This window comes from Phyllostomus hastatus, unplaced genomic scaffold (genome assembly GCF_019186645.2).
Source record: "Phyllostomus hastatus isolate PE091 unplaced genomic scaffold, TTU_PhHast_1.1 phas_scaffold_129, whole genome shotgun sequence".
Classification (NCBI taxonomy): Eukaryota; Metazoa; Chordata; class Mammalia; order Chiroptera; family Phyllostomidae; genus Phyllostomus; species Phyllostomus hastatus.
In genome coordinates, this window is record NW_025334009.1 from 30,477,174 (window position 1) to 30,494,272 (window position 17,099).

The 17,099-nt window shown below is 37.6% G+C and overlaps 1 protein-coding gene across 4 annotated transcripts in view; it reads right to left on the minus strand.

Annotated features, from left to right (window-relative positions):
• TOPBP1 (DNA topoisomerase II binding protein 1) overlaps positions 1 to 17,099 on the minus strand; it is a 58,477-nt gene that overhangs the window by 13,715 nt on the left and 27,663 nt on the right. For 3 of the 4 annotated variants that reach the window (XM_045856858.1, XM_045856857.1, XM_045856860.1), the window contains 7 exons: positions 14,575 to 14,786; positions 13,035 to 13,318; positions 7,837 to 8,010; positions 7,637 to 7,746; positions 1,443 to 1,566; positions 445 to 591; positions 225 to 327 (listed from right to left, as the gene is read on the minus strand). In XM_045856858.1, the coding sequence (XP_045712814.1) occupies positions 225 to 327; positions 445 to 591; positions 1,443 to 1,566; positions 7,637 to 7,746; positions 7,837 to 8,010; positions 13,035 to 13,318; positions 14,575 to 14,786 (1,154 nt within the window). The remainder of the gene's footprint in view (positions 1 to 224; positions 328 to 444; positions 592 to 1,442; positions 1,567 to 7,636; positions 7,747 to 7,836; positions 8,011 to 13,034; positions 13,319 to 14,574; positions 14,787 to 17,099) is intronic. The other variant, XM_045856859.1, reaches the window with a different exon arrangement.

The following is a 17,099-nucleotide window of genomic DNA, read 5'->3' on the forward strand; positions in this document are numbered from 1 at the left end:
AAGATAGGGCTATAATACACTAACTCTGCAAAATACCTAGTTTTACAAATTTCACACTTAAAGCTTTGCAAATTATTACTTAGTGACTGACATGGAACAACCTCAACCAACCCCCAAATATCTGCTTTACTTCCATTTAGCACAATAGAAAATAACTTATTTTTCCACTGGATGTAAAGGGATCATATTAATAAAATGTTTTTTTGTAATTTAAAATATTTTACCTCCTTTAGAGTCATTTCTTCCATTTTCATTTGATGTTGCTCCTTCTTTGTTACTGGTTGTCATATTATCTATATCATTTTCTTCCACAAGCAAATGATCTGTCTGTGGAAGGAAAAAAATTGCAATTGCTCAACCCAAGCCATCATATAAAGTTTCACAGTAGTATATGACTATACACTCGGCTCCAGGAGGGGAAAATGTACCACCCATGTTATCTACCTCATCATCCTTTGCTGTCCCGTCAGCTGAGGGCAGTCGGCTATTACGGAGTCTGTCATCTTGCACGGCGCTGATATCCAAGCTCATTTTGGGGTTAAAAGTATGTGGATACAGAGACTCAGGAAGGTGTTTATACTCTTGGGCACACTGCAACACAATGGTGTGCTTTAAAACAGGTCTCAGAAAATCTTAGAGAATAAATGATGCTAGCTTGCATACGGGTAACCAATATGTTAGGTAATAAGATAAAAAAGTTTTGCAAAATAAAAGTTTTTAAAAGTAGTTTACACTAAAAAAGTCTGCTATATAAAAGACAAACTGCCCTCATTTTTAAAAAATTGTTTTTCAATTACAGTTTACATTCAACATTATCCCCACTTAAAAATAAAATGTTTATTGATTTGAGAGAGAAAGGAAGAGAAAAAATTAGAAAACACTGATATGAGAGAGAAACATCAGTTGGTTGCATCCTATCTGCGCTGCAACTAGCAATCAAACCCACCACCTAGGATGTGCCCTGAGCAGGAATCGAACCCCCAACCTTTTGGTGTATGGGATAATGCTCCAACCAATTGAACCACACCAGCTAGGGCTGTCCTCACTTGTGAAGTCCACTAAAGTATAAAAATCTAATTCTATCTCCATGTTTTTGCCAAGGTATAAACCAAATTCCAGGGAATACCCAGAAAGAGAAAACAGTTCTAAATAGTATTGGTAAACATACATTAATTAATTCTCCTCAAAATTATTATAAAATTTTCTTTCACATCATTTCTAGTTAGTGAACAGAATCAGAGAATCACAGAGTACCCATTAAAGACTTCAGTATTTAAGGAATAAAGATCTTAAGTTTACGGCGGCAAAGAAATGAAATGCGCTCTGTTAAATAACTAAAGTTATCAAACTTCTTTACATACACTGAAATTGGTTCATATCCTGACACAATGTTCGTATACATTTTCATTTAACAGACAGGGAGGATAAACAGTACTGCTTACTTCTAAAAGCCAGTGCTCTGAAACAATGTGTATTCCTCTTTCTTTCACAGATTTATACTCGCGGTTAGTGTCGTTCTGTCGCCCTTGATAGATGAAATGAGTCACTGTTTCATCAAAACTCCACCTGAAACAACCAAGTATAAAAACCAAATAACTAAGAGAAATGTCTATATTAGTTTATAATCATTATTCTCTATGAATAGAATATTCTGGCTTTCACAAAACCTCTAAGAACTGGCATAAGCAAGATTCTTAAATGATAGTCTCCACTTTTTTTTTGTCAAATTTTATACACATATTTCTAGGAATATATATATGTGCAGAGAGATATTTGGAAGGATATATTTTAAAACATTACTTTCTCCTTTATACTTTTCTGAACTGTTTCAACTTCCTTATAATGAATATAACTTTATAGTAATAATACAGGTCTTTCCAGATCAAAGCATTCACTGTCTTTCAGTTGTTGGCAGTCACCATTCACTGTACACTTGCTCTACATCCCATAACAGACCATGTACTTGACACATCATTACCCCCCCAACTCCTCGCAACAACCCTCAAACACTGGCATCATTACATCCATTTTATAGGTAAGAAATCGGAAGGACAGGATTAAGTAGTATGTTCAAGGACATTCAGTGCATAAGTGGTAGGGCCAGGTTTGACTTCAAAACTCACACTCTTAACTATTTTATTATGCTATGATCTCCTGATTCTTCTATATAATATTCTCCTGACCTAGGAAAATAATCTAAAAATATAAAATATGCCATCTTGTAAAATATAAAGTAAAGACCAAAGGGGAAGTAAAAACTGTATTTCTAGCCCTGGCTGGTGTGGCTCAGTGGATTGAGAGCGGGCCTGTGAACCAAAGGGTTGCTGGTTTGATTCCCAGTCAGGGCACATGACTGGGTTGCGGGTCAGGTACCTAACTGGGGGCATGTGGAAGGCAACCACACGTTGATGTTTTTTTCCTCTTTCTTCCTTCTCCTCTCTCTCAAATTAAATAAGTAAAATCTTTAAAGAAAATGTATTTCTAAATATTATGATCATAATCACTAAAATAAAGTTTCTTTTTGTGGACACTTACCACACTTTCCACTTCCTAAATAAGAAATGTCTCTGAACTTTAAAAATAGCCAAATTAGGTTCCAGCCAAGATGGAGGCACAGGTAGAAACCCTTCGCTTCCTCACACAACCAAAAGGTATATACCAACCAATCTAAAATCAATAAACAACCAGAAGTGCCAGAAACTCAAACTGCATGGAACTCCAACAACTAAGGAATTAAACAGTCAACCAGACCAATTAGACTAACCAGACCAGTAGGATGGTCGGATGGAGAGAACCCGAGGTGAGGTGGAGGCCGGAGATCGCCAGGTGGGGCTGGCTGAATGGGAGACTGAGACTCAGCTGACAGTGGACTACGGCGTGGGTTGTGATGGTGGGAGAAACTCACATGACAGTTCATTGGAAAGTGGGGCTAAAGCCCAGCAGGCAACCCTTGCACTGTTCCCTCTCTGGCCCCTCCCCCACAAGAAGCAGCACAACACAGCAAAGAGGGTTCCCCACCCCCTTACAACTTAACAGGGGCCCCAAACAAAGAAATATGGCCCAAATGAAAGAACAGAGCAAAACTACAGAAAGAGCTAAGTGATGAGGAGACAGTCAACCCATCTGCTAGAGAGTTCAAAGCCTTGATAATCAAAATGCTCACAGAAATTATTAAACTTCGTTGTAAAATCAATGAGCAAATGAAAGATACCCAAAGTGAAAAAAAGCAAAATATTCAGGAAACCAACAGTGACAAGAAGGAAACCAGGACTCAAAGCAACAATCTGGAACAAAAGGAAGAAATAAACATCCAACTGGAATGGAATGAAGAAAGAAGGATTCAAAAAAATGAAGAGAAGCTTAGGAACCTCTGGAACAACTTTAAACGTTCAAATATCCGAATTATAGAAGTGACAGAACGAGAAGAAGAGGAGCAAGAAATTGAAGACTTATTTGAACAAATAATGAAGGAAAACCTCCCCAATCTGTTCGAAGGAAAGAGGACTTCCAGGAAGTCCAGGGAGCCCCGAGAGTCCCAAAGAAGTTGGATCTAAAGAAGAACACACCAAGGCACAGCATCATTAAGTTACCCAAGGTTAAAGATAAGAAGAGAATCTTAAAAGCAGCAAGAGAAAAGCAGAGACTTACCTACAAAGGAGTTCCCATAAGACTATTAGCTAATTTCTCAAAAGAAATCTTGTAGGCAAGAAGGGGCTGGAAAGAAGTATTTGAAATCATGAAAGGCAAGGACCTACATCCAAGATTACTCTATCCAGCAAAGCTATCACTTAGAATAAATAGAAGGGCAGATAAAGTGCTTCCCAGATAAGGTCAAGTTCATCATCACCAAGCCCATATTATATGAAATGTTAAAAGGACTTATCTAAGAAATTGAAGAATATAAAAACTATGAACAGTAAAATGACAATAAACTCACAATTATCAACAAATGAACCTAAAAAAAAACAAACAAGAAAAACAACGAAAACACAAACTAAGCAAACAACTAGAATAGGAACAGAATCAGAGAAATGGATATCACATGGAGGGTTTTCAGTGGGGAGGAGGGGAGGAATGGTACAGGGAAGAAGCGTAATTGGTAGGTATAAAATAGACAGGGAGAGGTCAAAAATAGTGTAGGAAACAGAGAATTCAAAGAACTTATAAGTACAACCCATGGACATAAGCTAAGGAGGGCGAATGCTGGAGGGTTGGGGGGTGCAGGGCGGAGGGGGTATAAAAGGGGAAAAATTGGGAAAACTGTAATAGCGTAATCAATAAAATATACTTAAAAATAAAAATAAAATAGCCAAATTAAACAAATTAAGAAGAAATATTTCCTCCTAAGTTACAAACATCTCTATTTCCTATAGACCACACATCCTTAAAAATAACAATAAAAAACACCTTGCCTAATTTGTTAGTTTTATCAAGATAATTCCAAAAAACAGGAATATTTTTTCCTAAATCATCTCGTTTTACTATCCACTGTAATAACATGGATAAATTATGAGTTTCAGTCCTCAAAGGTCTTTCAAGGACAGAATCTCAATGATTACAGATGGTTTTGATCAAGGGGTTCACAATTATTTTCTTAAAAGGCCCGATGATAAACATTTTAGGGTTTGCAGGGCAAACAATCTCACAACTACTAAACATTTGCCTTGTATGAAAGCAGCCACAGAAAACATAGGGCAGGGCAAAAGTAGGTTTATAGTTGTGAGTAAGCCAAACAGAGTTGTTTACTCTTGTATTATTTTATTGTCTTTTTCTATTTTATTATTTCATTTCATTTTTTAATTTATTTTTAGAGAGAGGGAAATGTAAGGAGAGAGGGGGAGAAATACCAATGTGTGGTTGTCTCTTACACACTCCCCACTGGGGACCCAGCTCACAACCTAGGCACGTGCCCCTACTGGAAACTGAACCAGCGACCCTTTGGTTTACAGGCTGGCACTCCATCCACTGAACCAAATCAGCCAGGGCCTATTTATTGTCTTTTTCCATATGGACAACTGGAAGCCTTCTTTTGCCTACCACCGTAGGTAAACAAATAGGCACAGCTATGTTCCAACAAAACTTTGCTTACAAAATCAGATGTCTAGCCTGCTCACCACTTGGTTTAGCTCAGTGCTTTCAGCATAATTGTTACTTTACTTTAGGAGCTATTTTGGACATTTGTGGGGGTAATTTTGGTTGTAATAATAACATGTGTTTGTATGTTGGGGGACTGTCACTAGATTTAGTAAGTAAGGTCTGGGAATGCTAGAATTTCTGTGGGAAAAATAGTCATATATACAATTATCCCACATCCTACATGGTTTTCTTAATGTCCTGACAAAAATCCACATAGGTAAAAAAAAAGTTGTATCCTCGATACAACTGTAAAAAAAAAGCTGTAAACTGTAAAAAAACAGTTGCTCCTCGAACATCATAGTTTTGAACTGCATGGATCCACTTACATACGAATGTTTTCCAATACATACATACATACAGTTTTGTAAATATATTTTTTCTTCCTTATAATCTTCTTAGTAACATTTTTTCTGTAGCTTAAGAATACAGTATATAACACATATAACAAAATACATATTGACTGTTATCAGCAAGGCTTCCAGCCATCAGTAGGTTAAATTTTCAGGGAGTAGAGTCACATGAGGATTTCTGACTCTGATGGTGGAGGGCAGAGGGAGGGGGCACTAAGGGGCACAGTTCAAGGGTCAACTGAAATTAAACGAGCCTAGAACCTGTTTCACATATAAACACAAGTTATTATTTTTTCCAGTTTTAATAATATGCTAGTGTACCAAGTATACAACTCCTGAATTAACTGATGAGACTCTACTTAATCTGGAACTTTGACAAATGGTGAACAAGCCTAGATAAAGTCATATTACTAAAGGAAATGCTGCTTGTGGTATCTGAGTCTCCCTAGCTCTTTCAGCCCTGTGACTGTAGCATTTGAGGTGATTTTACATATGCACACATGCAAATGAATACTCCCTTTTCTTCTAGTGTCCTCAGACACAGGCATCCATTTACATACTAAACATACTTTGTTCTTATGTGCCTTCTACTAACCTGCATTTTTTCAAATTATAAAGGTATATAAAATAGTAACACCTGAAATAAACATTTCCAGTGAACAACTATATATGTGTATATATATAAAAGTAGCCCTGACCGGGAAGCTCAGTTGGTTGGAGCGTCATCCTGTACACCAAAAGGTTGCAGGTTCGATCCCTGGTCGGGGCGCATACAGGAGGCAACCAATTGATGTTTCTCTTCCTTTTTCCTTGGGTGAAGATTTAAAAACAAATTATAAAAGTAGGTAAGTAATATTTACAAAATCATTTTAGTACAGGGAACGTGATGTAAATATCTGTAACCAAAAGGGGATGCTGCGTCTGAGGTGTGGAGAGGATTCTGGTTAGATGTTTAACTGCTGGAAGACAGGTGACAGTAAATGGTCTCTTCGGGATGTTCTATACCTAGCTTATGGAAGGGAACATCTGGGATAGCTGCACTTGAACATGTAACTACTGTAATCTCTGCATATTAAAGGACTTTTCCCTCTCAATCATCAAGTCTGAGAAATTCATTTTGGGAATAGATTTAAAACAAACTTTGAATCAAGTCCACATACAAGCAACATCTAAGGAAGCATTCAAATTTTGACAAATATATATATTCTCATAGGGCTATTGTGAGAGTGAAATGAGATAATGGTCATACTAAGTGCTCAGCAACTGGAAATACATAACATAAATAAAATAGGTAACTATATAACATAATAGTAGATAACACTAAATACATAATAGGTAATCCTAATAGTTATATGAAAACTTCACTATCCCACAACAGATGCATTAAACGCTAGCACGCTTACAACTATGACAGACATTTATGTTTATATTCTTCCGATCTCATTTCTCATATGGAACAGAAAGCTGACCGAAACAGGACTTACTGAAGGGGAAGATGAAGCTAATCGTAATCCTCAAACTGTGTTGCTTATAAAACCAATCTACCGTTATGCTACCTATGAAGGGCGGACTACAACTGATCAGAAAGCTGGCACTGCAGACAGTGGAGGGGTCCCATCAGCTCAGGATTGGCTGGACTAGGCAAGGGTCTCAGTTCTCTCACACTGGTGCCATTTGCACTAGAGACCTCTTTTTAGCTTGGCTCTCTGGTCGAGGGCAGATCTGCTAATCTATGTCTCCAAAGTAGTAAAAACGACAGAAATCAAAACATCCTCAAAAAAGACCATTTTAAATTCAGGAGTACTACTAGAGTACTTAGTATTACTCACAGAAAGGCTCTATTCTGAAAATCACTAAGGTAAAAATATGCTTAATCTCAGACCTACAGGCCAAGTTTCTAGAATAGTAACAGGCACAAAATAGGTTGTTGAAAATTTGTTAGACACCCTAAAAGAACATAAAAATATAGTGTTATGGCAGAGAATATTTTTAAAGGATGTGGTAAATTAAAAATCATTTGGAGTGATTTTGTACATAAGACGACACATTAAAGGGAAAATAAATATTCCTTTGTAGATGCTCATGAGAGCTTTAGGTCACCCTAGAAACTTGGGCCATGTGCCCACCAAACAGAAAGAGGTGCCTGGTACCTGTAATCTGCGCCCAGAGAGGCTGCAATCCCATTTAGTTCACTCTGCTTCTTACTGAGTTTTTTACTGACATATACCACTGCTTTGTGAAGTGGCTTTGGAGCTTCTTCCTGCACATGGAAAATAAAAGAAACAGATTGACTATTATCGTTTGAAATGTTTTATCTAGAACTTCCTTTTAGTAAGAGATCTAATACTACCATCTCTGGTTGAGCATCCTTCAGCTGAGGGCTGGCGGAAAGAGCAACAGCATCTCGAGAGCTATTTGCCAAAGCAAGCTTCAAGTTTCTGCCGATGACTTCTGAGAGCGGGGTACTCAGTTTCCTTCTCTTTTGGCTAGGTCCACCTGGAGTTTCCAAGGCTGCCAGTGCATCCTATATGTATGGAGGGAGGGGGAGAATGGAAGAGGGAGAAAGCAAGGTAGAGATGAAGAGGAGAAAAGAAGAGCAAAGGAAGAAAAGGAAAAAGAGAGTTCAAAAGGGGGATAATCCTAAAAATTAATTGGATTATAGCTGTAATTTCCTCTAGCTTTCCTCCAAACAAAAGGAAAATGAAATGTTATCTGTATCTGTATACTACAAAGAAAAAAAATTCATATTATCTTACATTTGCCCGAATCTTTTTTAAGAAAAGATTTTATTTATTTACTTTTAGAGAAAGGGGAAGGGAGGGGGGAAAGGGGGAGATAAACATCAATGTGTGAGAGATACATCGATTGGTTGCCACCTCTCACATGACCCCAACTGGGGACCTGGCCTGCAACCCCAGCACGTGCCCTGACTGTGAATCAAACCTGCATTTTTATTCATAGGCTGGTGCTCAATCTACTGAGCCACACCAGCCAGGGCTGCCTGAATCTTAAGAGTTTAAATTGTAATTTAAATGAAGAACAACAAAAACAAAACAAGCAGACAAAAAACACAGACGGAAACAAGTGAGCTAGGATGGATATACGCAAGACATGAACTAACATGAAGGTTAAGAAGTCAGACTGAGCTGAGAATTATGGAAGACCTTTGAAAGTACAAAATATCAGTATGTTCCTATTCCCAAGCCACCCACAGTTCCCTCACAGACGGCCCTGCTGCTCAGGGGCTTGCTCATTCTTTCCCATCTGCACAGTATCCCATGTGTACACAGGACGTATTTAACCAGTGCTCAACTGATGACTATCTTCGTTGACAATCTTTTGCCAATATAATGATGCAACGACTAACCTTGTACACACACCATTTTGCACATGCAAGAATAAAGGGAAGCATTTAAGCAAAATTTATGTACCAACAGTGACATGCTTCTCAGCAAAGCATTTAAGTGTACGTTTGTTCCCCAATATGCTTGACAGAACAGTAGGTTATCAGATTTTTTTGCCAACCTTATAGATTAGATAAATATATTTGTACATCTTAATTTCCCACCCTCTAAACAGCTGTATGATGTGTAATATTTCTATTTAATGTTTTGTGATAGCTATCTCTTCCTACCCTTTGCACATTTTTCCACTGGGTTATTAGTCTTTTTTATATTCACTTGCATGAAGATATTTGTATGAATTTACATACATATCTCCACTGTGATACTGGTTTTTGTATATATACATAGTTGGTCTCAATGTGTAGTTTGTCAAATTTTTGCCATGGAGAGTTTTTTAAATACTTTTTTTTAACCATATATCAATGAAATCTACATATTTAAATGTAGAGAATTTTATTTGCTGTCAAATTCTATGAATTTTTATTGCTTTTGGGTGTATGTTATAGTCAGAAAGGCCTCCCCCACAGTGATTTAAAAACCAACCAACTCTTGCATGACCTTTTCTAGAATTTTTATGCCTTCATTTCTTGTGTACAAATACTCTGATCTGATATTTATTCTGATGCAAGGTATGAGGTTGCATCCCAACTCTCTTCTCGATCGTCTGACTGGAATGCCTCCTTTATTATACAAGTATAATATATTCTCCTATCTATGGGATATAATCTGGTGCACTGATTTGACAATTTACATGACATTAACAAACTGCTCCAATTACTGCAACTTTGTTTCAATAACTAGTAGGACTAGTTCCTACCTTCAACTACTCTTCCCAGATTTTTTTTACCAGCAAAGTTTTCATTTATTATTTTTTAAAAATTACTTTATTGTTCAATTACAATTGTCTGCTCTATTCATTTTTTTAATGCTGTTTGTTTTTAATAGAATCTATTAAATGAAATAAATCCTTGTGATGTTTACTTGTTTTTTTTTTGTTTTGTTTTTGCAAGAACATGGTAAGGCTTTCTTCTTGCTAAAGCTTAAAAAAAATATTCCCCACGGCATTTAAAAGGATTCTTCACACACAAAAGAAACAAGAAGCTCCACACCACATGTGCCCACCTTCCGTACCTGTGAAGTAGTGCACCGTGAACACTACTTCCCTTCCGGGACTTGCCTCCACTTAATCCAACCCCTCGCACCAACTCAAAGATGTGGCTTCAGCAACTCTCCCCTCTCATGATCAATTCGATCTCTACTGGATCACTCACACTGGCATACATTTATTTATACCATCTTAAAATCAAAACAATCTCTGTGCACCCTATTTTGTCCTGTAGCCACCCACCCCATTTTCTGGTCACCCTTTACAGTAAAGCTCCTCAAATGCACTGTTTACATCCACTGTCTCCAGTTCCTCTTGCATTCTTGTATGAGTCCACGCCGGCTTCCACCTCTGCCATGTCATCAAAACCCTTACTGGTAAGATCCCTGGTGACCTCCAGAATACTAGATCCAGTGATCAGTTTTCTGTTTTCTTGATCTTTCTGCAACATGTGACAGTTAACCACTCCTTCCTCAAATACTTTCTTTCTCAGCCACTAAGAATCTCTAGGGGTATATGACTAGTGCTTATACTATTTTTTTATAGCTTCATGCAAGTCAGAAATTATTTCCAAGTAAAAAGTTTAAAAAAATTATAACACCTTGTTGCCAAGGATGGGGCACACTGGATGCTCAATACACTATGGGTGGAGTATAAACTGGTATGACTACTCTGACAGTCTTGTCAGTCTCAACTGAAGATGGAATAAAACCCAGCATTGCTTGAACTTGTATAGGAACTGACTGGTCAACATAGCCCATAACTTTGAACTCCTTACTCATGTTGGGTTTTTTTGCCCTTAAAAGCCCCGAATGTTAAGTCACTGGGGAATTTGGGCTTTAGGCAATACAGGTTCCCTTTCTCCTTCTTTAGCAATCTGCAAATAGTAACTATACTTTCTCCACTGCAAAAGAATAAAAATAAAAATAGACACGCACAAGAATGTTCACAAGTACATTATTTGGAAGAGCAAAAAAAATGAATACCACCTAAATGCCATTAAACAGTAGACTGGATATGTAAACTTCAGTATATAGAAAAAATGAAATATTTAATATCACACATTAATAAATCAATGAAGTGCAGTCAGAGGTAGCAACAGGAACAAATCTTCCAAATGAAGGTTGAACAACAATACCAAAAGAAGACAGACTCAAAAAAGTAAATACTATGACTTCACTTATTTAAAAGTAAAAAACGAGCACAACAGAGCCACCGAGTTAGAGGTCAGGGGCATTACCTCTGGGGAGGAGCAGGAAGCAGTACAGAGGGGGGGGTGAGGAAGCTGGTATGGCATTAGCAGTGGTCTCTTTCTGACACGTAAGTGGCTTCCCAACTGTTAACAATGATGTTTCATTTAGCAGCACATGTGTTGTACTTTTATGATGTGTCAATTACACATAAAGTTTCAATAAGAGGTTTTTTTCATTGTGAGGACTAATATATGTTCAACTTTGTGATTATTCCACCTGCCCTTCTGTTTTCAGAGTAAGAATTTCTGTATGCCATACTATGTCAATTTGAAGACTCAGTGATCATAAGCTGAAGTTTTAGTTTATTTATGACCAAAATGAGAAAAGAACAGAAAACTGCTAAATAAACTATGACTCCAAATAATGAAACCTCTAAACGTGTTCTCTACCTTCACAGAGACTCTTTCAGAACCACTGGCTTTGCTCTGCAAGGCATCTGAAGAATGGTCTAAATGACTGGAATTTATCAACTATTTTTTTTGCCTATTAAATTACTTCATTTACTATTCAAAGGTTCTATGATCTGAGACCTTAGAGATCATCTATACAGATGTATACATCTATACATATATGCCATGTTTTCACGGGTGGGAATAATGAAGCCCACAGAGGTTGACTTGCTTTAAAGGTAGCCAGAGGCAAAGCAGAGGCTGATTATAGCCCCCAGTTTCCAAACCAGTGGTTTTCCTGTTTCTTAAGACATAAGGAGCAGTGATAATCACAGTACAAAATGTTACTATGGAAGAGATTTGACGAACCTGAAATTCATGTTTTGGATGTCAACTATAATTAAAAATAAGTAAATAAATAAGCGATCTGATCAAAGATTTAGCTAGGAGAAAGTTGTTCCAGGTATTAGTTTATATTTATTTTCTGGAGATGAACAATCTGCAAACTTTGTAATTCTGCTCTAAAACATACCAGTAAAAATTATTAAAATGTTGCTTCTTAATACCCTATGAGCAAAATAGATATATGGTACGATGATGTTGCAAAAGTCCATGGATAAAAAAACATAGACAATGGTTTGGACACTTAAAACCTAAAAGCTGCTAAAGGACAATGAAGAAAATCATGTTCGGGGGAATAAAAATAAACCACTTGAGAAAGTTAAATTAGCCCTTGACTTGCAAATGATTTTTTCCAGAAAGGGAACCACACTGTAATGCCCAGGAGAACAAGCAAAGGTGCAGACTTGCTCATCATTTTAATGGAAATGACTGATAAGCAGGGTGATAATAAAGACAATGTCAGTATATTGGGTGTACTCCTAGAATCAAAATATAAATAGCAGTGTGTTTATTATACAAGGTAGGGCAAAAGAAGGTTTACAGTTGTTTGCATGGAAAATAATAACAAATAATACAAAAATAAACTGTGTGTTTCATGTACTTGCAACTAAACCTACTTTTGCCCCACCGTGCACTCTTTCATAGTTTACGTATTTTATCAGACCATTTCGTCTGATCCTTATGATACATCTGAGTTTTCAGAGTAAGGGATATTATTCTCTTCATACAAAAGAAGAAACTGATGGTCAGATATCACAGGATGAACAATCTGCCTAGAGTCGTACTGTTCATGAGAGATACAGAACTTGAACCCAGATGTCCTGGTTTCACACTGTATTTATCTGTTACTTCAACCACAAGTATCAGCAAGGACTCAATAATATGAATCTACTTGCCAACATCTCTGGAAAATATACTACTACAAACTTTAGAGGTGATGCAGAAAACGGTGCTTCAACTCTATAAATTCCCGGACCGTTTTCTATGAACCTTACCTTTACATCAAAGGAAGGCTTGAAGAGTTTGTCCTTGGACAGAAATTTGGATGGAGTGTCCAGGCGTAACGAGGGCTCCTTCTGGAGCGGCTGTCCTGCTGGGGAGACTGGCACCTGCCGGGTGTGCTGTGACATCACAGCATGGAAAGCCTTACTCTGAAAGCGGTTCATATCTAAAGGTGTGACGGCCGTTTTCCTGTGCGTTCCCAGGCGCGTGGCAGGATGCTCTGGAGCATCTGAATTTAGATTCACCCCATTTGCTATTTCAGTCTCTAAACTTTGCTCTGGAGGTTTAAAAAAGAAGAAAGAAAAACAAATGTGAGCCACTAACGATACCTTTTTCTTCCAATAAAGAGGTACATAAGTGAGATTTTTACCTTATTGTTAATTTTCATACGAATTCTCATGTATACTTTAAACCTCAAAGTTATATATCTACTTTCCAAGAAACAGACTAGATGATGCATTAAAATATGTTGAGTTAGACAAGCACATCAATTGAAACAAATAATTAATGAAATCAGTTTTCCCATTTTAGCTTGTAACACAAAATATTCTCAATAAACTTCACAATGTGCCAAAAATTATATAAATAAATATCATCTTAGTCAATGGTTGAGTAAAAAGAAAATTCCAAATACATGTACCCAGAGTTAACAACTAGTCAAGTTTCTGGAAAGCCCTTAATAAAATTTTAATATGACCGAAGCATTGCTTTGCCTGTTACAAAATTTCCAGTCTGTCTAGGTAAGTAAATAATGGCTCTGAGAGTTGTTCCCAAGCTGCCGAATTGTCCGTGAGGTTTTTCCAGGGACCCTGCCATCCTATAAGGGGCTACTGTGTCCTCCCACCCCACTCCCTACGTTTTCCGATATTTAACAAAAACACTTAGATGGCTACTGCATACCAGTCCCAATGCTAGACAATGGAAATACATAATGCCCAAGACATGCATAGTCCTTGCTTTTCAGAGCTTACAGTGGAGTAGGGAGACGCGAAGGCAAACCAGAATTGTAACACTGGGATAAGAGCTATAAAAGGGATAATACAAGGTGTGATGGCAAGACAAAGGCCATACTTGGTGAGTCAAAGGAAAGTGCCATCCAAGATGAGAACGGAAGGATAAGAAGGGGGAACAGGCAAGTGTGAGGTGAGCTAGAGAAAACATGCAGAAGTTTGAAGTGTGAGGGAGAACACTAATTACATGTGTGTCAGTATGAGTCATAGGAGGGCCAGTGAAAGGGACTCAAATTCACATCTTTAGACTTCAAACACTGAACGCCTAGAATGCTCCTCCATTGTTTTGCATCCTATAGCTTTCAAACAGTGCTCATACTTGAAAGTACATATTAAACACTTGCACTACGAACACCCATTTGTTTTCCCAATCAATAATGAATGCCCAACAGTGGCTCACTGTACCAGTGTGACAAGTAGAAATCAACAACCTTTCCTAAAAACAGGCTTTGGCACACTGGTATCTCAGAAACCATCAAACTGTAAAAATATGTATATATAAAAACAAAATAAAAATATTAACCTTCTTCAGTTGAATTTTCAATCAGAAAATGGCTTTCATTTGCTCTCTTTCCCATTCTAGCAGTCTCCAAAAGCCAAGCTATGGTGACTGCCGGTAGATTCCACTTCTTGGAAGCTTCATATTTAGAACCGCTTGGTTCCTTCAATACAAGATGTGTACTAGCAAGCATGCCTTTCTTTGCATTGGCTTTGCGGACAAAGAATTCTTGAACGCTGAAAGTTGTATTTAAAGAAAAGCAAATGGTCATACACACAATTAGCCAGCAACCTGACAATGAAGTTTCTAATACAACAGTGTTTTGTTAGAGTTCTAGGAAGACACCAATGATTAAAAGTCAGTTCTATCCCTTAGACTTTCAAGAATTTAACTAGAAAAATCTCCTCCCTAACGGGGAGATTTTTGTCCTTTCCTCCTAAAGGAGGCATGAACATCTAGGGGAGCAAAGAAAAGTGTATAAATCACACATGGTGTATTTTAGTCCACTACAACTGTTCAAAGCATTTGCACATATAATCTCATTTGATCCTCTCAGTATTTGTGGAATACTAATTCTTTTATAAAATATTATAAAGATACAACCTGGAAAAGATAAAAAGAAATTAAGTGACTTGCTCAAGATCACAGACCATTAATAAACACAGATTACATGGAGGCAGAAACAGAAGTCCACCACTTGAGGTATAAGCAGAATTCAATCATTTCTTTTGTGACTTCTCAGTTTCATATTCAAATTCTCCACTTTTAAAATTTCTTGAACATTCTACATTTTCCCAGTATTTTCAGGGTTTCATTTTTCATATTCAACCTACTTATCCATGAAGTCTGTCATCTTGGTACTGTTATTGTCCAGATTTTCTACAATTTCACTTTTTCAAAAAGCTTTTTATTGTTTAGTATAATTCAAATACAGAACACGACAAAAAAGGAAACGTACAATTTAATAATTCTAAGGTGAAAACCCTTACATCCCCCACTCACGTCAGAAGACAGAACCATGCCAGCCACCCCAGAACCTCTCCCATGGGCCCTCTCAGTTAACACTCCCTCCCACCCCTTCTTCACAGTAGCCACTATTTGAATATTTATGGTAATCATTTCCTTACCTTTCTTTCTTGTTACCACATAGTGCATCCTTAAACACTATTTAGTTCAGTTTTATGTCTTTTAGCTTAAATGTTCCCTTTTCTTTCCCCAGTGCCTTATGATCATTTATAATGTAAAGTTACCTCAGTCTGATTGTATTACTGTGGTGTAACTTCACATGTTATCCTCCTATCGTATTTGCTATAAATCAGTAGTTGAATCCAGTGGCTTTGTTGGATTGTTTTCACTATTTAGGTAGGACTACTTCAAAGGGTGATATGTTCTTCAGCAGGACAAACAAGATGTCTGTTCTTCTCTATATTACGTGATTTTCTACTGATTTTCAATGCCTAGATTTTTTCATTAATTCATTTATTTATTGGAATACCAGTAGAAAGGGAAATTTTGTCTTATTCATTATTACGGTATTCTGACAGATTCTATAGGAAAGGCAGGACAAATATTTCATCCTTTCCCTTCATTTACCAGCTCTCAAAATAATGGGTTGGTTCCCTTAGCATCTTTCAAACATGACCAATTAGTTTAGTTTGTTTGGTGTCACTAAGAAGTCATGAATGGGCCCTGGCTGGTGTGGATCAGTAGACTGAATGCCGGCCTCCTGTGAACCAAAGGGTCGCTGGTTTGATTCCCAGTCAGGACACATGCCTGGGTTGCGGGCCAGGTCCCCAATAGTGGGCATACTAGAGGCAACCACACATTGATGTTTTTCTCCCTCTCTTTCTCCTTCCCTTCCCCACTCTCTAAAAATAAATAAATAAAATGTAAAAAAAAAAAAGTCATGACTGAAACATCATTTGATGTATTTGGATCCACTGCTGTTATCATCTGGTGATGCTGTACTTAAATTTTCCTGTCCTTGGCCAGTGGACTTTTTTTCTTCTTCTTTTTAATTCTTACCTGAGTATATGTTTATTAATTTTGAAGAGAGAGGAAGGGAAAAGAGAAGAACATTGATCTGCTGCCTCCTATACATGCACTGACCAGGAATCAAGCCCACAACTTTTTGGTGTGTGGGATGATGCTCCAACCCACTGACCCACCTAGCCAGGGCCAGTGGAGTTCCTTTCGACACAACCCTCCCTAGTTGTGTTTGATAACGTATTTGCTCTCTGTTCCAACAAAATGGTCCAGACTCACTGGTACCTTTGCTGCCCCAGATCTGGAATTAATCATTTATTTAAGCTTTAGTTTCCTTTCGTGGGAAATGGTATTTTAAGATTACAATCTCCTGGCTGGTGTGGCTAAGTGGACTGAGGGCCAGACTGTGAACCAAAAGGTCACAGGTTCGATTCCCAGTCAGGGCACATGCCTGGGTTGCCTCCAGGTCCCCAGCATGGGGTATGTGACAGGCAACCACACATTGCTATTTCTCTCCTTTTCTCCTGCCCTTCCCCTCTCTGTAAAAATAAATAAAATCTTAA